We start from the raw sequence: 24482 nt of genomic DNA on the forward strand, positions 1-24482 counted from the left end.
TTTTATTAGAAAATAAAGTGTTTATTCAAAGAGCATAAAACACCAAGGGCTGGAAGCAGCCTCCAGGGGCCAGGAAGGGGGCAGTTCTGGGTAGGGGTGGGGGTGAGGGTGGGGGTGGGGGCTGAGAGCATCTCAGTGCAGCCAGGAAGAAAGGAGTCCCACTGACTGGTTCCCTCTCTCTCCTCAGGCATCCTGTTTCCTCGCCTACCAGCAGCAGGGGAGGGGGTGGCAGGGATGGGGTGGGGGGAAGGAAGAAGTGTGGGGGAGGGGTCTCTTCTCGGTGCCCGTTTATTTAAAAAAACCAAACCCAGAGCCAAAGTGCAAAATCAAAAATCCAGAGAGAAGAGGGGCCGGGGCCGGGGCCGGGGTCAGGTCAGCAGCCGGCCAGGTAAATCCCTGTAGAGAAACGGGGGGCGGAGGAATGGGGGGCAGATGCAAGTGGCTGGGTGCTGGGGTGGGAGCTTTTCCAGGGCAGCAATGGGCCCAGCACCAAGGGGCGGGGCTTGCCCACCTCACCGGCGGGTGACGGCTCAGCAACTGAGGCCAAGAGTGGGGGAAGCTGCTGGCCAAGCTGGGCTCCTCTGGCCGCTGCTGTGCCCCTCCCCCCTTCCCCGACCTCCCTACCCCAGGGTGGTGGGTACCTGTGGCAAACCTCTTCTTCACCAGAGACATGCGGTAGCCGCTGCCCACCAGCTCCACGTCCACCCCCGACAGTGTGCTGCCCTCGCTGGTGAACTGGGCGGCCACTGGGCTGGGAGTACTTGGCCCGTATAGGGGTTCCCAGCTGGCAGAAAGGCGGCCGGAGCCTGGGGGTTGGGGCGAGGGAGGAGAGTGATGCCAGTTTACAACCGACTTCCATCCCACCACACCCTGCCACCCTCCTTTGCATGGCCAGAAGGCCACCCTGAAGCACAGGGAATCCCCTCGCCTGCCCTGTGAAAAGTCTGCTGTCCTGGGAGATGGGCCCGATGCCAACTGGCACCAGAATCCGCTGCCCAGCCCAGCCCCAGCATAGCCCTCTCACGGGACTGGCATCCTTACCCCCAGCCTCAGAGATATCTGGCAGCCGCCACAGCAACCTCTTCTCTTCCAGGTTCCTATGGGCACAGACACACCGAGGTTGAGCCCCCTTCCCCCCTGAAAAAGCAGGGAGATGCCAGGCACTTGCTGCCAGAAAACCCTCCCCTCCCCTACTCAGGCCTGTCAAGTGCCCATGTGCCAGGCCCCAAGGCTCTTACCAGCTGGCGGCGGGCTGCAGCCTGACGTTGGTGACTGGCTCCTCGACGGGTAGCAGGACCTGGACATTGGTGAGGGGAGCGGGCAAGGGTGCAGTGCCCGGGCAGTAGCTGTATTCTACCGAGACCTGGGTCAGGGCTGGCCCGCACTCCCAGCAGGCAGACAGCTGGAGCGGCGTGGCGCCGGCCCCTGGGCGGGAGAACTGCAGAGGGGGAGGGGAGGAAGACAGGAAAGCAGGGCAGCAGAGGTTTTTCTACTGCCTCCAACTACTTCCCTCTGGCCCCCACGACCCACCCCAACGAGCTCTCCTCTCCAGCTCAGACATTGCCATCTTCCTACCCCATTTCCCACCCCTTCCACTGCCTCCAGGAAGTCTTCCTAGATTTACCCCAGGCCTTCAGTAGTCCCTCTGCACTCGTGTATATATCTATGATTCTATTTACCTATTCTGATGGTATTGATGCCTGTTTATTTGTTTTGTTTTGTTGTCTGTCTCCCCCTTCTAGACTGTGAACCCGTTGTTGGGTAGGGATTGTCTCTATCTGTTGCCGAACTGTACTTTCCAAGGGCTTAGTACAGTGCTCTGCACATAGTAAGCGCTCAATAAATACAAATGAATGAATGTCATCCACCCTCCCACATCCTCTCCTCCACCTGACTTTCCCACCACTGTAGACACCACCACCACCTTCCCTCATCTCTGAGGGCAAATGTGGCGCCTTTCTTGACTCAGTGATCTCTCTCCACTCAGATTTGGACTGTAATTAAATCCCATCATTTCTTTCCTCCATAACAATTTCTGGATCTGCTCCTCCACCTCCATCCAAACTCCTACTATGCTACTCCAAGCACTTATCACATCCCACCTTGACTACTGCAGTCTCCTCCCTGACCTCCCTGCCTCTCCCCTCTCCAGCACTTACTTCACTCTGCTGCCCAGACCATTTTTCTAAAACATCGTTCTGAACACAACTCCCCACTTTTTTTTTAAATGGTATTTAAGCGCTTAACTACGTGCCAGGCACTGAACTAAGGTCTGAGGTAGATACAAGATAATCAGGTTGGACACAGTCCATGTCCCACACTGGACTCACGGTCTTAATCCCCATTTTATAGGTGAGGTAACTGAAACACAGAGAAGTGACGTGACTTGTCCAAGTTCACACAGCAGCGGTAGAGTCAGGATTAGAACCCAGGTCCTCTGATTCCCAGGCCTGTGCTCTTTCTACTAGGCCACACTGCTTTATCTCATCGCCATCCCAGTTCATATAATAATAATAATAATGTTGGTATTTGTTAAGCGCTTACTATGTGCCGAGCACTGTTCTAAGCGCTGGGGTAGACATAGGGGAATCAGGTTGTCCCACATGGGGCTCACAGTCTTCATCCCCATTTTACAGATGAGGGAACTGAGGCACAGAGAAGTTAAGTGACTTGCCCACAGTCACACAGCCGACAAGTGGCAGAGCTGGGATTCGAACTCATGAGCCCTGACTGGCTCATGGCTCATGGCTCATATCTGGCAGACCACTGCTCGCCCCATCTTCAAAGCCCTTCTGAAATCCCAACTCCTGCAGGAGGCCTTCCTTACCAATTTTTCTTCTACTAGGTCGTGTCCCGCAATCAGTAGAGCATAGAGCACTTCTAAACATGGTGACTCACAGACCCAGTGACACACTCGCCTACATACCCATTCTCCCTTTCTCTTCGTTCTGTAAGCTATTTTACAGAATAACTTTCCCCGCTAGATTGTAAGCTCCTTTAGAGTAGAGATCCTGTCTTCTAACTATTGTACTCTACTCTCTCAAGCACTTAATGCAGTGCTCTGCACAAAGCAGGCACTCAAATACTATTGATTTATCGATTGAAGACACCTTTAGAGCAGCGATTTGTTTCCTCCTATCCCTCTTGCCAGTGCCTAGTCCAGGGTGTGTGTGTTGTCCATCCATCCCGTTTCTCTCCATGTCTTTTTTCTCTGTCCCTTCCCAACACCCAGTCTCGTGTGTGTGCGCATAAATGTGCATGGGTGTCTTCCATCTCCTCCAGACTACCAGCTCCTCTTCCTTTTGTCCCTCTTCCCTTAAGTGTCCAAGCTCAGTGTGCAGACTGTGTGTAGTGTGTGTCTTGTCTCCCCTAGACTGTCAGTCCCTGGAGGACAGGTACCGTATCTCATTTTTCAGCCCCTAACCCAAAGCGCTGCACCCAGTGGGGTGCTGAGAACAGGCCAAGCAATGCCTACCCTGAGCACCTCTGCAGGGCCTTACCTGATACCTAAGCAAGACCACGTTGTAGTAGGAGGCCGCAGGGCTCTGCTCTGCCTGGCGCTGCAGATGCCCTGTCAGCGTAGCCATGTTGAGCCAGAAGTCCTTGGCCATTGGATCGGTCTGGGAGGGATCACTGGGGTGGGGTTGGGGGAAGGAGAGACCTTGAGCAGGGGGCAGGGGTGCTGGGAGGGGGAGGGGGAAGAGTAGGAATCCCACACTATCTCCTTCCAGCCCCGGGCCACCCAATGGGCCCCTTTGTGTCTCCACCCTTCCAAGCAGGCATGCTAAGGGGCACAGTGGGGGACTGGGGAGAGAGGCCAGGAGGCCAAGGTAGCGGGGCGGGGGGGGGGGGGGTGTCCCTGCCGACCCACCTGAAGAGCAGGTCGGCAACAGGCTGGAACTGTTCCACTGGCCCCGTGTGGACCAGGCGGAAGCTGAGCACAGGGGGTGGGGGGTTCCCGCTCAACACCCGCACGATTCCCGCTGGGAAGGACATCGTCAACTCCCCCGTCACCTTGGCCAGGCAGCTGGAGAAAGGGGGCCCAGAGCTCAGAGGAGGTCCGACCGCCGTTTACCCCTCCCCCCGTGACACCCGCCCTCCCTCTATACCAAGGGAGGGATGTGTGAATGGGCCAGGTTGGAGGGAGGAGGAAATGTCCTGGGGAGCATTCAGTTGGCGAGGTAGATCAAGACGGGACTGGGGAGTGGGGAGGGTCTTGCCATGCCCCTCCACCTCTCCCCATACCTGTGGGTGTCCCGACCCCGGAAGTAGGCATGAACATACTCCGTGAAGGCCGTGGCCACAGGTAGAGCATCCTGGGACCCCAGGACCACGGGGCTGGGGCCCCGGGAGATTCCTGGGGAGAGGGAGGGAAGAGCCAGAATTAGCCCGGCTGGCAGCTTCTGATGGATAATGCAGCCTTATTGCAAGATGGGCCCAAGCTGCTCACCTAAGGCCTGAAAAGGGAGAGACCCAGCCAACCGGTGTTACCCTCCCCACTCTCCCATCCCCTGGGAAAACTACCTGGACCCTTGACCCATGTGTGCTCTGCCTCACAACAGTCCCAGGACAGGCGGTGTCCTCAGCCTCATCTCCCCCATCACTGTCACGCTGACACCTGCCGGGTGCACAGCCCGGAACTAGGCACTTGGGGACACCCAAGAGAAGGAAGAGACGCGGTCCTTGCAGGCTCCCCTTCTGCCACATACCCAGTCCCGTCTGTGCAGACATGTAGAAACTCCGATCGCTGAGCCCACTGGGGGCCGAGGAGCCCAGAAGGGAGGGGCTGAGGGAGCGAGACTGGATGCAGAAAAAGAGGAGAGCAGCCTGAGATCTTGGGCCCGGTCCATCTCCAGCCGCCAGGCTCCCCTTGGGCTCTGTGGGCCACTGCCTCCCCCGACTCCCTCCTCAACCATCCCACCCTCCTCCAGACCCCAGGCCATTCCTACCAGGTCCCCGTGGCTCCGGGTGAGAGCGCTGGCCAGGGGCCTCTTGGCACGGGCTCTCCGGGGTGGCGCTGCCAGCCCCTCCCTGCTTGCTGGGTCGGGCAGAGCGGGCACCAAATCTGGGGTGGGGAAAGGCCCCAATGGGGCATGGGGTAGGGTCACTTCTAAACTCTCCCCAAGATGGCCCCACCGCCCCCGGACCCTTCCTTCCCCCATCCCAAGTGCAGGGCGGGGGGGCCTCTGTCCCTGCAAGGCTGACTCACCTTCACCAGCCCGGGGCACAGAAGTCCCACTGGCCCAGGGGGCTGAAAGGGAAGAGCCGCCCACCTCAGGCTCTGCCCCCTGGGGCCCATCCAGAGATGTCCAGGCTGAGCGGTCCTCTTGGAGAGAGCCAGCTTGGTGGGGCCGGGCGGGCCGCCCACCCAGCGACTCCTCACCCCGCTGGACCGGCTGTTCCTCCTCTGGGAGGACCTGGAGACCAGGTGGGGTCTGGGGCGTGCCAGGGCGGGGGGCCCACGAATCAGGGGAGGGGCCAAGGGCCGGGCGGGAAGGGGAGTCCAGGCCCGAGTCCTCCACATTCTCAGGGGAGGACGAAGAGAAAGGTGACGGGCTAGAGGCCTGGCCGAAACTCCTGGAGCCTGTGGAGATGATGGGGGCGTCAGGGCGGGGAGGGCCTGGGGATGGGGCTCCCCAGCCCCTGCCCACCCCCAGTCTCAGCACCTGGAAAATCTTCTAGCTCAAAGGCAGCCTCCAGGGGTGGACCAAACAATGCTTTGGCAAGTTGCACATCTCCTCGGGACTTCCCGGCACAGCTGGAGAGAGGCATGGGTTGGGGCGGTGGGGGGGCGGGCCCAAGGCAGGTCCCGTGCTGCCAGAGGGGGCAGAGCCCACGGTGGGGCAAAGACCCACACCTGAGCCCCTGGCTTGGGGCAAGGGGTCCAGGGTGTCCCAGCACACCTCTGTGGGGCCATGTCCACGGGCCCACACACACACACCTGCCAGCTCTTGAGGCGGAGAGGGGTCTCTGCAGCTTCCCTGACACGTCTCCTGTGAGAAATTCCAAGGGCTCAGGCACTCGCCACCCTACTCCCCTCTCCCTCTGCCCCACCGCCACTCACCTCTGCTCACTTCTGACTCCCCTGTCACAGGATTTGGGGCCGACAGGTGACCTGGGAGGTGGGTCGGGGGGAAAAAAACAAAGTCCCCGGCTGAGGACCCCCTGGGGCCAAGCCAATGGTCCCAGCTCCAGCTTCCTCCCTGCTCTGCCCCCAACACCAGGGCACCGGGCACCTCCATCCAAGAGAGGATTATGCACTTGGGCAGGCAGGGATGGGGGAGCTGGAGGTGAGAGGAGGGTGTGATGGGAGCTCTGAGGTGGGGGCCCCTGCCTTGCCTAGGGATGGGAAGGTGCCCACTCCTGAGACGAAGCCCTGAACAGGAGGCAGATGCTGCTGGGAAAGAGGGGAGGAGGGAAGGAGGAAAAGGAGGAAAGGAGAGGAGGAAGAGAGAAAAGGGGAGGAGAAGGAATGTAGGAGAAGGGAGAAAGACACTGATCGATTGCTTGAGAGGAAAGGGAAGGGTGAAGGGGATTGATGGATTGATTAGGAGGAGGGGGGTGAGCAAAAGCCTCCTCCCTAAGGAGGATGGGTGTCCATGCCCTCCAGGCCAGGATTCGCCCAGGCAGCCCCACTGCCTAGACTTGTTCAGCGGGTTCCCTCCCTGGGGCCACATCCTCAGCGCTGCCAACAGGCCCGGTTGGCACTTACGGGAGGAGTGGCGCTTCACGGTGCCCTGCAGACCAAATACAGAACATAAATCCATAAGCAAGGCCACCCTGGGTTGGTCCAGTGATCTGAGGGCAGGGAGAGGCCCCCGGTCCCAATCACTCAGTCCCACCCAACACCCCTGACCTGACCTAATCCTCCTGACTTCTGATCCCCCCCATCCTCTGCTCTTCCCCCTTCCCCTCAGCACTGTGCTCATTTGATATTATTTATTACCCTATTTATTTTTTTAATGTGGTGAATATCTCCTTGATTCCATTTATCTTGATGTTGTCTTTTGGTTTGCTCTGTTTTGCTTTGCCGTCTCCCCCGTTTAGACTGTGAGCCCGTCATTGGACAGGGATTGTCTCTATCTGTTGCCCGATTGTACATTCCAAGCGCTCAGTGCACTGCTCGACACATAGTAAGCGCTCAGTAAATACTGTTGAATGACTGAATGAATGAACCCCTAGCCCCACTGACCCCTTCCTCCCTGAACCACTGACCTCGGATGCCCAACGCTCCCAAGCCACCCCCGCCCTCCCCATCTCTGAACAGAAGACTGGGCTCACCCCAGTGCCGGGTGGCAGGACCAGGTTGCCCACAGTGGCTTTGAGCTGTGCCACAGCCGCTTCGGGATCACAGCTCTCATCCCGCGGCTGCACGGGCTTGATCTGGATGGAGAACTTGCGTGGTTCATCATCGTCGAAGTCCGAGTCGCTGGACGAGCAGAAGTGGTTCTCGGGCTCAGGTGCTCCACGGTCAAGGGAGCCTCATGCCATTTTCGGCTACCTTACCCAAGCACACCTGCCATTCCCTCATCCCGCCACTGGGTGGCAGGAACGGTACACTCCCCGAGGAGGAGCCTCGCCCCATCGTTCCCGTACGACACCACAAGAGGGCGCCGTTGGCCGGGCCAACGCTAACCCAGACCAGTGCTGCCCAGTCCCCAGGCGATTCACTACCTGTTGGCTTTTTGTTCTTGTTTGTGGTTTTCTTTATGGTATTTGTTAAGTTCTTACTTTGTCAGGCACTGTACTAAGCGCTGGACACACATGGGGCTCACAGTCAATCCCCACTTTACGGATGAGGGAACTGAGGCGCAGAGAAGTTAAAGTGACTTTCCCAAGGCCACCCAGCAGACAGGTGGCAGAGGCGGCATTAAAACCCAGGTTCTTCTGACTCCCAGGCCAGTGCTCTAGCCACTAGGCCATGCCGTTGTTCCTCCTATTTAGATTGCGAGCCCCATGTGGGACAGGGACTGTGTCTGATCTGATTATCTTCTATCTATCCCAGCACTTAGTACGGTGTTGGTCATACAATAAGCGCTTAACAAACACCACGATTATCATCATTATTATTATTAGGGCGAGTGGAAGGATATTGTTTTGGTTGTTTTGGTTGATGTCCGGCCGGACCGTGAAGCCTTCTTCATCCACCACTGGGCAGGTCTGGTGGAGAGGGAGCGAGAACTGGAGAAGAGGCGGGGAGAAGATCTGGGGACGCCTCCACCCCCACCCACAGACACCCACCGGGCCAGTGTGAGCAGGAGGAGCGAAGCATCATGGCACAGGGTCCGGGTTCCTAGGAGGGACCCTTGGGCCGAGTGCTCCCCCATCTCCCAAATGCATGCCCGAGTCCTGGGGCAGGAGGGGAGTGGACGAGGGCATGATGATGGGTCTCCAGGGGCCGTGGGCACTCACCAATGACTCTGCATCCGGAGAGTCCCTGGGGTGGGGGCGGAGTGGAGGGAGGCCCAAAGAGAAACCGAGACAGAGAAACGATCAGAGGGGAGCTCGATCTCCAGCCAGGAGAGAACGAACAGGGGGTCGGAATGGCACCGAGGTGGAGGTAGGGGTGAAAGGGGGACACGGCTGCGGGGAGAAGAGTTGGGATGGGATGGAGGTGGAGAGACGGCAGGAGGTCCGGGGGCATGAGGAGACTTACACAGAGCTCCGCTCCCGCTCCCGCCTGCTCAGCCCGGGGATGCGGAAGGGTTTGCTGCGGGTCCGTTTCACACCTGCTGGGAGGCGGGAGAAAGTGGCCCTGAGCTCAGGTGGGAGGATGGATGGGAAGGCAGAGTCAGGCAGCTCCCAGCCGCCCCACCTTGAGCTCTCTGCAAAGCCCACGGGGCATTAAATTTGCTTCCAAGGGCCCTGGAGGGCCAGCCACGGCCTCGGGCGGTGCTGCCCCCTTGTCGGGTGGGCACGGCACTGCCCAGGCTTTATAGGCACTCAGACGTACTTGCCTTCCTGCACAGCCATGGTGCTGCTGTACTCCTCAAAGTCCAAGACACCTGTGGGGAGAAGGAAGAGGTGGATGGGATCAACCCGAGCTAGCCTTCGAACCAGGCCAGGCAGACACTAGTGCCCTCTACTGCAGGTCAGGCAATAGTGTGGCTTGGTGGAAAGAGCCCGGGACTGAGTGATTCGAATCCCAGCTCTGCCACTGGCCTTCTGTGTGACCTTGGGTAAGTCAATAGATCAATCAATGGTATGTATTGAGCACTTACTGCGTGCACAGCACCATACTAAGTGCTTGGGATGGTACTATACAACAATCAGTGGTATTTATTTTCTCATTTTCCTCATTTATCAAATAATAATACTAACAATAGTGTTATTTGTTAAGTGCTTACTGTGTGTCAAGCACTGTACTAAGTGCTGGGGTAGATTCAGGCTGGATTATTGTGTCAGCCTTCTCTCTGATCTCCCTTCCTCCTCTCCCTGCTCTAGTCTATTCTTCACTCTGCTGCCCGGCTCATCTTCCTGCAGAAACGCTCTGGGCATGTCACTCCCCTTCTTAAAAACCTCCAGGGGTTGCCTATCAACCTCTGCACAAAACAAAAACTTCTCACTCTAGGCTTTAAGGCTCTCCATCACCTTGCCCCTTCCTACCTCTCCTCCCTTCTCTCTTTCTACTGCCCAGCCCGCACGCTCCGCTCCTCTGCCGCCCACCTCCTCACTGTCCCCCGTTCTTGCCTATCCCGCCGTCGACCCCTGGGCCACGTCCTCCCGCGGTCCTGGAATGCCCTCCCTCCTCACCTCCGCCAAACTAATTCTCTGACTCCTAGGCCTGGGCTCTTTCCACTAAGCCATGCTGGGATAAGATACCTGTCCTCCCTCCACCTTAGATTATGAGTGCCATGTGGGACAAAGCCTGTGTCTGATCAGTTTGAACCGTAACTACTCCAGCGCTTAGCACAGTGCTTGGCATGGAGAAAGTGTAAAAACTTCCAAGCCAACCCTCCCCTGAATGTCAGGCGAGAGCAGGGATGCCAGGTCCACCTGGATCGCATGCCAGGCGGGCACCTGGTCCCAGAACAAGCCCCATGGGAAATCGGGGGAGTGCAACACTCTCACCTGGCTTTTCCCGGCCTGTGCCCTTGTTCTCGGCAAATTTCTTCACCAGCATCTCCACGCTGATGTTCTCCACGTTCTGCTTGAATTCTTCATGGACCTGAGGGGGTGGGCGGTGAAGGGAGGAGGAAACAATCTGTTCAGGGAACTCAGCCAGGCCCAGCCACCCCACAGGCTGGGTGGGGATGGGGGAAAACCCCACAGGGTCTTTCCTCCACCTCAACCCCACACCCCCACCCGCCGTCCCAGCCCCCCTTCCCCTCTGATGACGGTCGGCTTGCAGCCACGCCGAAGCTCAGCCCTGGGGGGGTGGGCCCTCGGCTGGCCTCTGCCCCATCTCACCTGCCCGATCTGGACATGGGTATCCTCCACCGAGTGCGAGTAAGAGCTGATGAGGCTCTTCAGGTGCCGCAAGTGAGACTCCTCAATGCCCTGGAAACGCTGCCCGAGAACGGGAAACAATTAATGCTTAATGCTCCAGGGGATGTGCAAGGGTGAGAGGAGGGGAAGGAAGGGGGGCAGGAAGAGGAGGCAGAGGAAGAGGCAGAGGAAGAGGAGGCTGGCCCCTCCCCATGCCCCCATAGACTAAGGTTGGCAAGCACTGAGAGAAGCTCTCTGCCCAACACCCATCACTGGACAATACACCAATGGCCCCACAGGGAGAGACAGAGGCAGAGAGAGACAGAGAGTCGATCTCCTGCCGCCCCGTGAGATGCCCCTTGGTCCCTTGCTCCCCTTCCTGGGTGCTGGGCCCATGCCCGCCCTGGGCACTGCCTGTGAATACCAGGGCAGAGTCCATCATCTTCTGTTCAAAATCAGCCCTGGCTGCGTTGAACTTCTCCACCGAGCGCCTCAGTGTCTCCGCCGCCTTTTTGGTCTTTATCTCCGCCTGGCAGGAGGGGTACAGGGTGGGTGTGGAGGGAGGAGGCGGGGGGCGGACCTTAGTGCCCCCTGCCAACTCCCTGTAGTGCCAACACCTCGGGACCACCAAGGGCAACCCCTAAGCCCCGGCCCGAGCCCACGGGCCACTTGCGGCACCATCCGGAGGCTGGGGTTCACTTCAACTGGGGCGCCGGAGGCCCTCAGAATCCTCTGGGCACCTCCCCAGCCTCCGCTCACCTTGTCGATCTCCTTCTGGCTGGTGGCTTCCCGTTTCAGCCGCTCAAACTCCACACACTTGCTGTGGTAATTCTCCCGGGACTTGGGCAGCAGCTGGGAGACGCCATGCAAGATCTGCACCGCTTCCAGAGTGCCCGCAGCCTCCTCCTTGGACTAGCCAGGGGAGATCCCCGGGGGCATCAGGCACGGCGGCAGGGCCGGCATTTCTCCCCCACGGACCCCGGTGCCAATCCTGGGGCTGTGGCTCCAGCCCGGGCCACCGCCCCCAGTGCCGAGGACAACCTCCCTCCCCGACCGTCTCCCGCAGTGCCCCGCCCCCGCCCCCCACCGGAGGCACCTTCTTGTGGGCTTTGCCCTGCTCCTCCCCATAGCGCAACACCTCCTTGATGAGATCGTACAGCTTCTTGGTCAGCTCCATGTGGCACAGGGCCAGTTTGTCAGAGGAGATCCGGAACACTTCCCAGAGTGGGGCGAAGGTCCTGGAGGAGTCAGGGCTACGTCACACCCACCCCCCGCCCCAACCACCACCTCCGGGAACCAAGTGCCACCACGTTCCCGCTTTGTTCTCTGCTGGTCCACATGGGTTCAGCAGCTCTTGCTGCACCCTATGGCCCCACCTCCTCTGATGTACTCCCCCCCACACCTCAGGGTGATCCTCAGCCCAGAGGGATGGGCTCACCCAAGCGGGGTCCCGTTGCTGGCCATCTTGGAGAGCTTCGCCATCGATTTGGCATACGTCTCCTCGATCGTCGCCCTGTTGAAATGGCCAGGAGTGGGCGTGGGGCAGGGCATGCTGCAGTATGTGTTGGGGATAGGGGGGCTAGGGAGGGGGCCGGGGAGGGAGAGACCAAGAAGGCATCTTTAGGCCAGGCCCAAGAGGTAGAAGGGGATGGGCACGAGCACCGGGGGATGCCAGGGCAGAGGGGTTGCCGACAGCCCTGGGGTCCTGGGACGGAAAGGGCACCTCTCTCGGATGAAGTCCGCCAACTCCTTGGTGGCCAGCTGCCCGTGCTTCATGCTGTGGTAGAGCACATCAAAGCCGAGGTTCTTCTCGCCCTACGGGTGGGGATGGGGAGGTGAAGAGGATATGCTGAGGAAGGAGCCCGGTGAGGGGAATCAGAGCTTTTTACCCCTCTGGGGCCCCGCGGTCAGCCATGGGCCTTCCTGCAACCTATTAGGATCATCGGATCTCACAGCAGTAAAGTGGCAAGGTCGGGATTAGAACCCAGGTCCCCTGACTCCCAGACCTGGGCTCTATCCACTAGACCACGCTGTGCTCTCTCTCTCTCCTGCTGCCGGCTCTAACGACACGATTACAAACGGGCGCTCAACCTGCCATTAAAATGGTCTTGTGGGACAGGGACTGTGACTGCCCTGATTGATATTATTTGTTAAGTGCTAACACTGAGTGCTGGGTAGATACAAGATCATCAATCAAGGTGGACACATTCCCTGTCCCACATGGGGTTCCCAGCCCTAGCGGGACAGAAAACAGGGATGGAGCTGCAGGCGAGGGAGCTGAGGCCCAGAGAAGTCAAGTGACTTGTCCAAGGTCACACAGCAGGCAAGGGGCGGAGCTGGGATGAGAACCCAATTCCTTCGACTCCCAGTTCTTTCCACTAGGTTACATTGCTTCCAACTCCCTCCCACCCCCCAACCGCCCCCCATCTCCTGGCCTGTTTCCAAGGAAAGAACTTGAGGCCCAGAGAGGGACCATGTCCGACCTAATTAACTTGTACCTATCCCAGTGCTTCGAATAATGTTTGAAACATAGTAAGTGCTTAACAAATACCACAAAAACACTTACTTGTACCCTGCCCCAGATTCATTTTGAATCATTTCAATGATTCATTTTGACTGCTCCAGTTGTAAATATTTTTATATTGTTCTTCCCTGTTAAACTCCTTGTAAGCGGGGAACATGTCGCTGGGTAATTCTGTATTTCCCAAGCACCTAGAACAGTGCATCGCACCAAGTGGGTGCTCAATAAATGCTGCTGCTACTACACAGCACACCAATGAGACAGCAAGGATTACAAGGACCCAGAGTTGAGTGGTTTGTCTGTGGGGGCGGGGGGATGGGAACGAAGGACAGGGTCAGGCAGAATAAAGCTGAGAGGGCAGAGGGAGGTGAGAGAGCATGACTGGGAGCCATGAGATCTGGGTTCTCATCACAGCTCCACCACAAACCTGCTGTGTGACCTAGGGCAAGTCACTTGACCTCTCTGGGCCTCAATTTCCTCATCTGTAAAATGGGGATCGGATCCCCGGTCTCCCTCCCTCCTAGGCGGTTCTTGAGTGGGACAGGGACTTGGTCTGATTGGATTCTCTTGTGTCTACTCCAGAGTTTAGCACAGTGCTTGGCACAAAGGTATTCAATAAATACGAGAGCTAGGATTGACCTTGGTCTGCCTTTTTGTTTGCTTATTTTTCTTTCAATGGTATTTATTAAGCACTTACTATGTGCCAGGAAATGTATTTAAACACTGGGACAGATACAACGTATTCAGGTTGGACACAATCAGTGTCCCACATGGGGCTCAAAATCTTAACCCTCATTTTACAGATGAGGTAACTGAGGCACAGAAGGTCACTGACTTGCTCAAGATCCCACAGCAGACAAGTGGCAGAGCCAGCATTAGAACCCAGGTCCTCTGACTCCCAGGGCTGTGCTCTTTCCAGTAGGCCCGCTGCTTCTCTCCTGGTTGCGGAGTGGTTGTAGGCCATGCAGAATCAGCATGGCATAGTGATAGAGCACGGGCCTGGGTGTCAGAAGCTCATTGCTCCTAAACCCAGCTCTGCCACTTGTCTGCTGTATGACCTTGGGCAAGTCACTTTGCTTCCCTGTGCCTCAGTTACCTCATCTCTGAAATGGGGACTGAGATTGTGAGTCCCACATGGGACAGGGACTCTGTCCAACCCAATTTATTTGTATCCACCTCAGTGCTTAGTACAGTGCTTGGCACATAGTAAGCACCTAACAAATACCATAATTACTATTAAGCCAGGACTTCTGATACCCAGGTGCCACCTTCGGAATCTCCCCAGCTCTGGCTCCTGCAGATGCTATCCCCAATGGGACAGGGGGTGGAGTTGGACACCCCCATGCCCAGGGGGTGGCAGGGGTAGGGGCCCAAGAGCTGGCAGTGGGGAGAGAGGGTGCCTGATGGGGAATGGGTCCGGGGGGGGGGGGGGGGAGAAATGGGGGTGTGAGCTGCCAGCGGCCACCTGCCAGAACAGAGCCCACTCACATCCCTGCCGCGGCTCCAGCTCCCAGCTCGCCGCCTGGCACATCACACAAAACCTCTTTCTTCTTGGCACCCAGTTGAAGCCAAGTCCCCCCAGCCCAGTAGCACCCGCGGGGACCAGTCAGACCACCGCAAATCCCTGGGCTGGGAAGGGGCAGCATCCCGTGACACACCCGGCCCCCCACCCCAGCACCCATCTCGCTGTGTGGGGGGATGCCTGGGCCCCAGGATTCTCAGCTGTGCCACTCAGACCCAGGCAGCACCGGGGACCTGCTGTCCCCGCCAAAAGGTGCCAAGAATGGCACCCTGCCAAGGGGGAGCCAGCATCTCCATGAACCATCGTTTACTTTTCACTTCTGGGGGCCAGAGGGTGCGAGGCAGAAAGGCAGAGTCACGGCAAGAAGACGGGAGAGTGGGCATAAACCGGGCTGCTGACCCAAGGGTCCCTGGGTCAAAGAGTACGGGCTCAGGGAAGGGAGAAATGCCAGCTGGCACATCCCCACGGTTGGGCCATTCCCAAGGGCTGAAGTTGAGGTTTACATCATGGAAGGAGTTTATCTGACCCCTGAAGAGCACAGCATGGAGACCACTCTCCAAAGCCTCTACGCCCCTCCGCTTCCATATCCCTGGGGCCCAGCTTTGTCTGGGAGCGGTGGAGAGGGGTCAGGAAGGGTGGGGGGAGAGACAGGCGCAGATGACTCATGCCATCGTGAGTCCCACTTCCTCCCCTGCCAGCCGCCTGGACCTACACCCGCGGGGAAGTTGTTGGGGGGCGGGAGGGGGGAGGCGGGTAAGAGGCCTGGAGATGCGGCCCCTTTAAGAAAGGAGAGCCCCTCCTCCCCCTGCAAGTAAGTGGCAACAGGGAAGAAGCAACCAGGAGAAGAGCTGTCACCGCCTCAGCCTTGCCGCCTTTCCCAGCAGGCCCTGTTGCCATGGGTGATCATTGCCTAGCAACTTGCTTCTTCCTCCTGCATAGCAATTTCATTTAGAGCTGGGAGCAGCAGCAGGAGAGCCAGCAGTAGGGGGGAGCCGGGATGGAAGGAGGTGGTCCTGAAGGTACAGATCTCCCAGACAAGCCGGCGGAGGAAGCAGGAGGTGGGGTACGCAGGGATAACCAGGGCTTGGGATACAACCCTAGGGTTAGGAGCTGAACCAACTCAGGATAACACATTGTCCCTTTCCCCGTCCACTGCAGACATGGGTACCCTGGTCAACTGGCACCTGCCCAATTAAGGCCACCCCTAGGGCTGAAGTTGACAACATGGGAGAGACTGTTATATTGTACTCTCCCAAGTACACTGCTTTGCACACAGTAAGCACTCAATAAATACGATTGAGTGACTGAATGGATTTAGTTGATTCCAAGGAGCACCACACCCAGAATCTCTACACTCCCTACCCCTCCCTATCCTTAGGACTAGAATAATAATGGTAATAATAAAAATTGTAGAATTTATTAAGCTTTTACTATTTGCCAAGAATTATATTAAGCACTAGGGCAAATGCAATGCCACCAGTCCCTGCCCCACTTGGGGCTCAATCCCCTTGCCTCCTACCTCACCTCGCTCCTCTCCTACTACAACCCAGCCCATACACTTCGCTCCTCTAATGCCAACCTTCTCACTGTACCTCGATCTCATCTATCTTGCCGCTGACCTCTCGCCTCTGGCCTGGAACACCCTCCCTCATATCCGACAATGACTCTCCCGCCGTCCCAGTTCAAAGGCTTACTGAAGGCACATCTCCTCCAAGAGGCCTTCCCTGACTAAGCCCTCCTTTCCTCTTCTCACTCTCTCTTCCACATCGCCCCAACGTGCTCCCTACATTCATCCCCCCGCCCAACCCAACAGCATTTATGTACATATCTGTAATTTATTTATATTAACGTTTGTCTCCCCTGCTAGATTGTGAGCTAGTTGTGGGCAGGGAATGCGTGTTACATTGTTATACTGTACTCTCCCAAGCTCAGTACAGTACAGTGCTCTGCACACAGTAAGCACTCAATAAATACAACTGACTGATTGACTGAGAACAGATGAGGAAACTGAGGACCAGAGAACTTTAGTGTCCAAGGTCACATAGCCGCTAACAAATACCACAATTATTATCACTAGAGAAGCTACGTGACTTGTCCAAGGTCACCCAGCCGGCAAATGGAGGTGCTGGCATTAGAACCCGGGTCTCCTGACTCCAAGTCCTGGGGTCTTTTCACTAGGCCATGCCACTCTGCAGCAAAAAAACCCCTCTCCCATTCCCAGGGGTTGGCTAGTGGAAAGAACCCAGGCTTGGGAGTCAGAGGACCTAGTTCTAATCCCAGTTTTGCCACTTGTCTGCTGTGGGACCTTGGGCAAGTCACTTCGCTGTGCTTCAGTTTCCTCATCTGTAAAATGGGGATTAAATCCTACCCCCTACTTGGAATGTGAGCCCCTTGTGAGACAGGAACTGTGTCCAACCTAATTTTCTTGTATCTACCCCAGCGCTCAGTACAGTGCTTGGCACAAAGGAAGCAGTTAACAAGTATCGTAATTATTATTAAAGGACTGTCACCACTCCCACCACTGGGCACTTGGCACTCCTCCCATCTGCCCCCACCATGCCCAGAGCAATAAGATCATAATCGCCTGCCCCCCCCCAACCCCCACCCTCCACAGCACTGCTCTGGGTCAATGGAAGGAGAGGGGCGGGCGGGGGGGGCGCGGCAAAACTCCCCAACTCTCCCAGGGAATGGAATGAGAAAGGCTGGAAACCCCCAATGCAGCTGGAACACACACAGGGAAAGGAAGGTCAAAACTGCAAAAGGCAGAAACCCCTGGCCATCTCTCCTGAATGGGGACAATCTTTAATTCCCTGCTCCGTGCCCACACCCAAAGCCCCAAGCATAAGGCACCTTCCTGGGCCCCAGCACCCCTCCTCTGAGTCTTTCACTGCAAACACAGATGCCACCAAGGTCGTACCCAGGGAAGTCATTAATTAACAGCAGTACAGAGGGTTCCGGGGGTGTGGGGGACGGGGAGAGGAGGAGGAGGCGGCCGCCGTGGACAGAAAAGCAGTCATACCGGGCTCTGGCCTCTGTTTCCCAGGGATTCCACCCACCCTAAGGTCACGGCCCTCCCTCCTCTTTGGCCCTGATCCCCCTCTTCCGAAATCAGAGTTCATCTCGACCAAATCCAAAGGGAAACAGCAAGCCCCCGACCACGATGAAAAGCAGTTTTCTCTGGCTCACCCAAAAGTGCTCTCCGAAATAGGACATCATGGAGGCGACAGGCAGGACCCTCACGCAGCTACCTGTTTCTGCTCACTGCTCTAGAGAGAAGAGAGGAGAGTCAGCCCTACAACTTGGGCCCAATCTTGACTCCTCCTGCTTGCCCCGAACTCCCTCTTTCCTTCTCTCCCCTCCCCAGCCCTTCAGGAGGTGGAGGACGGTCCAATGTGGAACCAAATATTTTTTCTCCACCCCCCTCACCCGTGGCTCAACCCAGGTGGCAATGGGCTAAGCCCAAGTCCAAGTCAGAGCCCAAAGGAAGGGGTGTTCTCTCCACTGGAGGTGGGGGGAGGGCGCCGGGGGACCCTCAAGACAGACTCACCAACTGACAGAATTTCAGTGGTCATTAGAGAGTCTCCTCCAAGAGCTCCAACTGAACTGGGCAGGGTTGAACTTGACTCCTGAACCAGCCCATTCTGAATCCTTTCCCACCCCCAGGGTCCAACACCTCCCTTCCCTACCTTCTCTTGAGAGCACGGGGTAGAGGCTTGAGGTCTTAAAATTGACCTTCTTTGGGACTCCTGGGAATAGAGATGTCAGATAAATTTTAGGGGCCACAACAGGACTGAATCCTCTGCCGCCCGGCCCCAAAATTCAAGTCACAGGTCTGATCTGAGCCCCTCGACTCAGATGCTGAGGGTCATTGGTAAAGAAGGGATCTGGTCCCTGTCCTTGGGAGCTCCTAGTCTGATTGGAAAAACAAGTCAGACAGACACGCAGTCAGTCCCGATCCATATGGACTGCAGGACCCAATCAAGACGGGGAGCTGAAAAGCGATTTCCATCTCAATGCCTCCCATGACCTGACCGAAGGTGGGGGTTGGGGGGAGGGAGGGGGAAGGAGGAGTGAGGGCGAAGAGGGGGTTGACCTCTGCTGGGGTGCCGGAGTGGGCAGAGGATTAGGTGTTCTTGGCAAAGTCCCTCCTCCCCCCCAACCATCCAGCCCCCGTGCTGCTGTCACTGGAGATGTGGCTGGGGAGTTGATTCATAATGAATGGGCCCAGAGGCCCCTGCCTGGCTCTCTGGCAGCTGGGGACGCATCTTTAATTCAACCTCTTTATTTTTATGGGAGGGGGGCATGCCCCACCCTCTCCCTGGCCACGTAGGTTGTCTCCAGGATCCAAGGCAGGGAAGGCTGCCAAGGCCTGAGAATCCACAAACACAAGAGGTAATTGGCATTTCCCAGCCTCACAGCAGCGGGACTGGGGAATATAGGCCTTGGCTTGCTCCCCCAGGGTAAGTTTGTCGAGCAAAATCTTGAGGTCATGGTCGTCCACTCCATCCCAGGGAACTGGGCTGGAACTTGTTCGCCGGGCTGGCTGACTGGCCTTGCCTCCCCTCCAAGGGTCCCCTCCATTCCTCAAGTCCCCTCCACTCCTCACAGCTCCCACCTTTCACTCTCCTCCAGAGGTCTCCCTCCAGGCACCCCACGGATCAGCTGAGAAACCAGCTCGCTTCCCGGGCCTCCCCTTTTGGCCTCCCAGATGCTGATTCCTCTTCACCTCCCCCCCACTTTCCTGCTGCCCTGCCCATCCCCATTCATCTCCCTCCCTCGCCGGTCTCTCCTCCCTCCCTAGCCCTCCATCCTTCTCCCCCGCCCCCCACCACCTTCAGCCGCCCTGAAAACAGGAAGAGAAGACGCTGTTTTGCTTTTGCTCTCAAAACCCCGGGGTGGGCGGAGATGTGCTGAGCGGCAGTCGGTAGTGGCGGTTGCTCAGTTCCTGTCCTGGCAGAGCGCCCCAGCTCCTAGCGCCCCAGCTCCTAGCGTCCAGGGCCGTGGCCAGGGGCAGGGAGGGGGGAGGCAGCCCCCAGCCCTCTCCGAGCCCTTCCGGGCCCTTCCGAGAGGACCCGGGGGAAAAGGGGCCTTTGTGGCTATTGGAACTCACCCAGGCCTGGCGTCCTCCTGAGGTCATTCTCACATCTCTGCCTTCCAGGGGCAGCAGGGAAGCGGGCCCAGAGGAGAGACTGAAACAGAGATAGGCCGGGGGGTGAGGAGTCAGTCACTTCCTCTGAACAAGAAGCTTCTGTTGTGGAGGCCCACACCATCCACACCTGGGTGCCTCAGGGCAGGAAGGAGGCCTCAGGGGCCGGAGGTTCCCCCCTCTGGCATCCCCCTCCCCCACACCGCCCCTCTTCCCCAGCAGAAGTGCATACTCGGGACCCACCAGTTGGGCAGTTCTCTGCCCCTCAAAAGGATTCCAAATCATTAGAAGAGCAGCTCTGCCAGGAGAGCCTTAAAGGGCTCCCTGAGGTGATTCGGTCCACCCCCTCCTCCAGGCTGGCATGGCAGAGGTCAAAAGGCAGGTGAGAAATTTGAGGTGGATGAAGCGGTGACGGTTTGGCTGGAGCGGGCAGTATAGCAAGGAGAACTTTTAGAGCAGACGACCCCTCAGCTTCCGCGAGTCACTCATCTTGGGCGCCAACCAGTCGCTCCTTTGGGAAGTTCTTCCTTGTATCTAACCCAAAACCCTGCTGCCTAAGCCCATTATCCCCTCCCTGGAGATGATACCCTAGAGGACCCAGGGAAGGAAGAGCCATGTGATCTTGGGAACAGGAGGCCCGGCCAAAGGGATCTGGAGAGGGCAAGGCAACAAAACCAAGCCAGATTGGGTCAGACAGGATCTCATTCAGCAAAACAGAGATAGGGACTTTCTCACATTGCCCTGACTTTGGCCTCAGGATCCCTGAGATCAGGAAAGGGAGGGGTTGGTTTCTTGACAGGCTGGGTTGCCCTGCATTATACAACTCGGGGAGAGAGGGGTCACGTGCAGGAAGGACAAGGGAGGGAAGCCGAGCGGCTGCGGTACGTCCCATAACCACCTCAATCCATAAGAGTCTCCATGGCCTGGGACGACTGGGCCTCCGTGACCAGTGCCAATTTCCCCATCCCCTGGGGAAACTGAGGCAAGACGGGCAGACGGAGGGAGGAGGAAGGAAGTCAGTGGTTTGCCCAAGTCCAACTGATCAGGGCTGAGATCCAGACATCCAGCCCCCGGCCCAGGAGAGCATCCCAGATACCTCAGCTGGCCCCATATCTGCCCCTGCACAACTGACTAACTCCATCTCAACCCCAAGATCCAGGCCAGCTGGGAGACTTGAAATTAATATAGAGTGAATGAGGAAAAGGCAGAGAGGGCAACCCTCAGGATGGGCAGCTGGACTACTGCCAGCCGGATGGAGCCTCAACTCTGAGGAGTCCCTCCAGGCTGCTGGCCAGGGGGCTGGGGGGCCAGGGCAATGACCTCTTCCCTCTTTCCGAAAGGGCGTCCTGTCCTGAGCCTAGACACTCTGGCCTCCTCCACCCTCCTCCTCAGCTGCCGACTGCTCCAGCTGGTTAGCAAGCAGAGAGGTTAGGGCATCCACCCTCTCGAGGACACCCAGAAACTGGAGGATAGGGAGGGGTGGGCTGAACCCCAATATAGGCCTGGCTCCCCTCCATAGTCATGTCTCCTCAGCCCCTGGGCTCCAGACATGGGGAGAAGGGAGACAAAGGCAGGAGTCTCTCCGAGGTAGTCAGAGGGTACAGTGGGCACAGCCATGGCCCCTCAGGCATGGCCAAGCCAGAGAGTCCTGCTCAGACCAGCCGCCCTATGGGCACTGGGCAATCCCCCTGGTCAGCCTGCACCCCAGCATGAGCGGGTGGGTTTGGGGGCAAACTGGAGGCCTCTCATTCCTCTTGCTTTACAGTCAACACCGCCAACCACCCCCCAGGGGCCGAGGGGGGAGAGAGAGCTGGTGCGAGGGAGGGGTGGGGCCAAGAGAGGGAAGAGAGGGAGTGCAGGAATCTGGGAACCGATGGATACCCAAGGAACCTGGCCTTAAACAGAATGTGACCCTCTAGACTGTAAACTCGTGGGCAGAAACATGTCTACCAACTCTTACACTGTCCTCTCCCAAGCACTTAGTATGGTGCTCTGCATACAGTAAGCACTCAATAAATACCATTGATTGATTGACTGTGACAGGTGCCATGCCTTTTCAGTGGTACAAGTGTGGCAACACAAAGTCAGCAAGGAGGCTGGGGTGATGGAGAGCCCAGAACGGGTTTTACACTCATTTGCAACACTGTCCAGAGTCGCCTCAGCCTGGAAGCTGGGCAGCGACCACACCTGCTCCCACCCACCTCCAACTGAGCTCTGGCAGAGGGGAGAAAAATCTGGCTACTTCATTCTGGACCAAGTTCTAAGGAGTCAGCCAGAGTCCCTTCCCACCACAATTTCCCCAAGGCCCTTGCTCTCAGCAGGGGCAGGATATTTCCAGGAGAGCTGGGGACACTGAGGCCTGGAGAAGGGAAGAGAATGAGCTTAAAGGAACCCAGAATCAAGGAGTTCTGACTGTCCTTGGGCCCCTCCATCTCCCCCACCATACTCTGTTAGCCAGCCAGGGCCCTGAGACCTCTCCAGAGCTAAAAGGATCCAGGTGCCTGTATTCCCTTGGGAGGTCCCTGAGAGGTCTCCAGTTGGCCCTGAGAGACGATGAGTGGCTCAGCCAGAAGGGGAATTGCCCCACACGGGGCCTCCTCCACCTCCTCCCTCCTTCCAGAAACCGGGACTAACACAGACAACCCCACTCGGAGGGAAAACCTGCTCTCCGCTGAGGGCGCCAGGCCAGCCCGCCCGCCCCCATCCAAGGTATGTGGGTCAGGAAACGCCTGCGGGGAGTAGGCACTGCCAAGCCAGTTCGGCACCCTAACCCCCCTTTTCCGGTCTTGGCCCTTCTGGAGGCTGAATCTTTGGGGAAACTATTGTGGGGAGGGAATGGGGATTCAGTCAGTCTCGGGGGTGGAGATCAGAACAGTCTTGTTTGACTGGGCCTCTGCCAATCACTTGGGCACCTAGCCCAGGATAAAGATCTCTCACCTCCTTGGGGTCTGCCCTCCTCAGGGCAGGGGTGCCCATTTTCCTCCTCCAGATACATGGCTGGCTGGAGCCTACACTATCTCTCTGTCTACAGGCACACACACACACACACACACACATCCAAACGCCCCCATGATGTGTGTGGTTTCGGGGAGGAGATAGGTGGAGAATAATCCATGCCAGGCACGCGCACGCGCGCATACACACACACACACACACACATAATCTACACCCCCTGAAATGCCCAACCCAGGCTCCCTCTGGAATGCAGTGACACAGGCCTCCCCCCAGGCCCTCAGATTCCCTTTAAAAGGAGGGGGCAATCCCATTCAGCCTCTGATGACAGAAATCCATCTCCAAGAATGGGAGGGAGAGGCAGAGATGCCCAGAGCCCAAGAACCCCCAACCATCACACACACAACACCTTTCTCCTCCTAGAAGCTGCTGGGTGTAAATGCCACTGGTACAAGCGGGATCTCATTTCACCTCCAATTCATTGCAGCAGATGCTCAACAAACAACCTTTCCAAGCAGCCCCAGGAGCCGAGAATCTGTGTTGCACAGTGTGCCAGCTGAGCTGGGGCGATGGGGCGCCATTCCCTGCCCCCACCTCAACTCTCCACCCCACAGCAGAAGGCAGCCTAGCCTGGCTCAGATCCCACACCTGGTCTGGACGCAGCTCCACTGGGCACTAACCCCCACCCCCCTTCCCTCCTCCCCGCCCCCCAGCGCCGGCACCAGGTTCAGGTGGCAAGAGGGGCTCTAAAACCAGCAATCTCCTTCACCCACCAGCTGCCTCAGCTCCCTACCCACGTGGTACCTACCCCTGACCCAACCTCATTGCTTTGTAAGGGGAGATGCGGGGGGGGGGGGGGGGGGGGAGGCGGTGATCCTCCATTGCTGAGGCTTCTCACAGCTGGGCCTCACCCATGGTACCCCGCTACTCTGGAACCCACTCAGCCAGACAACGAGGCTAAGCAGATCCCAGCTCCTTGATGCGGGAAAGGGGTGGAGAATTGGGGGCGGGGGGCTGGGGGACACTGTAGAATGGGCGGGATTGGTCCTAGGAGACCGGAGACGGGGTCCGGGCAGGAGAAGGGCGAGGTCCCTTCCCGCCCCCCAACAACCTCATTGTCTCCTCGGGGACGGGAGGGGACGGCTGCCCCCCGAAATGTAGCTGAGGAAATAGGACCCCCGGTGGGGGGAAAGGGGGAAAGGAACGGTAGGGAGCGTCTCCACTCCTTCCTCTGGCGACCCTCCTCCGGGGAGAGGGTGCGGGGGTTGGCGGCGGGAGGCCCTCCGACAGAAGGGCCTCTCTCTGCCCTAGCCATGTGTAGCTGTGCGTGCGCGTCTTACGAGGGGGAAGTAGAACGCGGGGGTAACACGCTTACACGGGAAGGATGGAAAAAATCGAACCCCGGGGCAGTGGGGAGCGATCTACCCGGGTACAGCACGTTAATGCCGGGGCTGGGAGGAGGGAGCTGCAGCAGAGTCACCCCGAGCTCCCTAGTGGGGGTGATCTGAGTTGGGGGAAGCCGATCCCTCAACCCCGGGGGATGCACTCACCTCGGCTCCCGGCAACACGGAGGCTCCGGCGGTCGGAGCCCCGACCCTCCGCCGGTGCAAGCACCTGCAGCTCCCGAGCTGCACGAACTCCGCGGACACTGACACCCGAACTGGCCTCGGCGCGGCAGCCGCCCCCTCCCTCCGGGGGCCCCTCCTCCACCCTGCAGCAGTAGTGGCGGCGGCGTTCGGGCAGAAGGCGGAGTGATCAACCCCCGCCCGCGAAGAGTGGTGAGAGTTGCCCCGCCTACTCATCCCCGCCCACCATGACGTAAAGAGTAGATTGAAGGGGAGCCGAAGACGAGCCACGGGCCAGGGAGGGATGAGGAGGGTTTGGGGTCTTGGCAAGCGGGTGTGTGTGTGTGT

At 58.0% G+C, this 24482-nt stretch overlaps 1 protein-coding gene across 3 annotated transcripts; it reads right to left on the minus strand.

The window, feature by feature from the left end:
• FCHO1 (FCH and mu domain containing endocytic adaptor 1) lies at positions 1–24314 on the minus strand. Of its 3 annotated transcripts, none has more exons than XM_039910341.1 (30): positions 24120–24314; positions 19582–19660; positions 18158–18217; positions 17658–17737; positions 12152–12243; positions 11867–11941; positions 11525–11666; positions 11188–11340; positions 10853–10957; positions 10411–10509; positions 10072–10168; positions 8958–9005; positions 8657–8729; positions 8413–8437; positions 8094–8160; positions 7282–7460; positions 6713–6737; positions 6065–6115; positions 5942–5993; positions 5667–5758; positions 5210–5584; positions 4950–5065; positions 4710–4800; positions 4246–4357; positions 3872–4027; positions 3501–3633; positions 1239–1438; positions 1042–1097; positions 642–806; positions 1–204 (listed from the first exon to the last, which is right to left on the minus strand). In XM_039910341.1, the coding sequence occupies exons 4-30, from the start codon at positions 17685–17687 to the stop codon at positions 26–28; spliced, it is 2988 nt and encodes a 995-aa protein (XP_039766275.1). In that variant the 5' UTR covers positions 17688–17737; positions 18158–18217; positions 19582–19660; positions 24120–24314; the 3' UTR covers positions 1–25. The 3 variants fall into 3 exon arrangements, with proteins under 3 accessions (XP_039766275.1, XP_039766274.1, XP_028908028.1); XM_029052195.2 differs by lacking the exon at positions 1–204 and adding an exon at positions 215–396 and having other exon boundaries at positions 8094–8181; positions 24120–24313; XM_039910340.1 differs by lacking the exon at positions 18158–18217 and having other exon boundaries at positions 8094–8181.
• Positions 24315–24482: the final 168 nt, after the last annotated feature.

Source organism: Ornithorhynchus anatinus, chromosome X1 (genome assembly GCF_004115215.2).
Source record: "Ornithorhynchus anatinus isolate Pmale09 chromosome X1, mOrnAna1.pri.v4, whole genome shotgun sequence".
Classification (NCBI taxonomy): domain Eukaryota; kingdom Metazoa; phylum Chordata; class Mammalia; order Monotremata; family Ornithorhynchidae; genus Ornithorhynchus; species Ornithorhynchus anatinus.

What these genes read in the sequence shown, in the direction of transcription:
- FCHO1 (XM_039910340.1), bottom strand. Translation starts at nt 17,687, where the DNA reads ATGATGTCCTATTTCGGAGAGCACTTTTGG. An exon ending in CACCATGGCTGTGCAGGAAG is followed by an intron (nt 8,730 to 8,957) that starts GCAAGTACGTCT and finishes GCCTCCCAGCAG; the next exon opens with GTGTGAAACGGACCCGCAGC. An exon ending in GTTGCCGACCTGCTCTTCAG is followed by an intron (nt 3,634 to 3,871) that starts GTGGGTCGGCAG and finishes ACCCCACCCCAG; the next exon opens with TGATCCCTCCCAGACCGATC.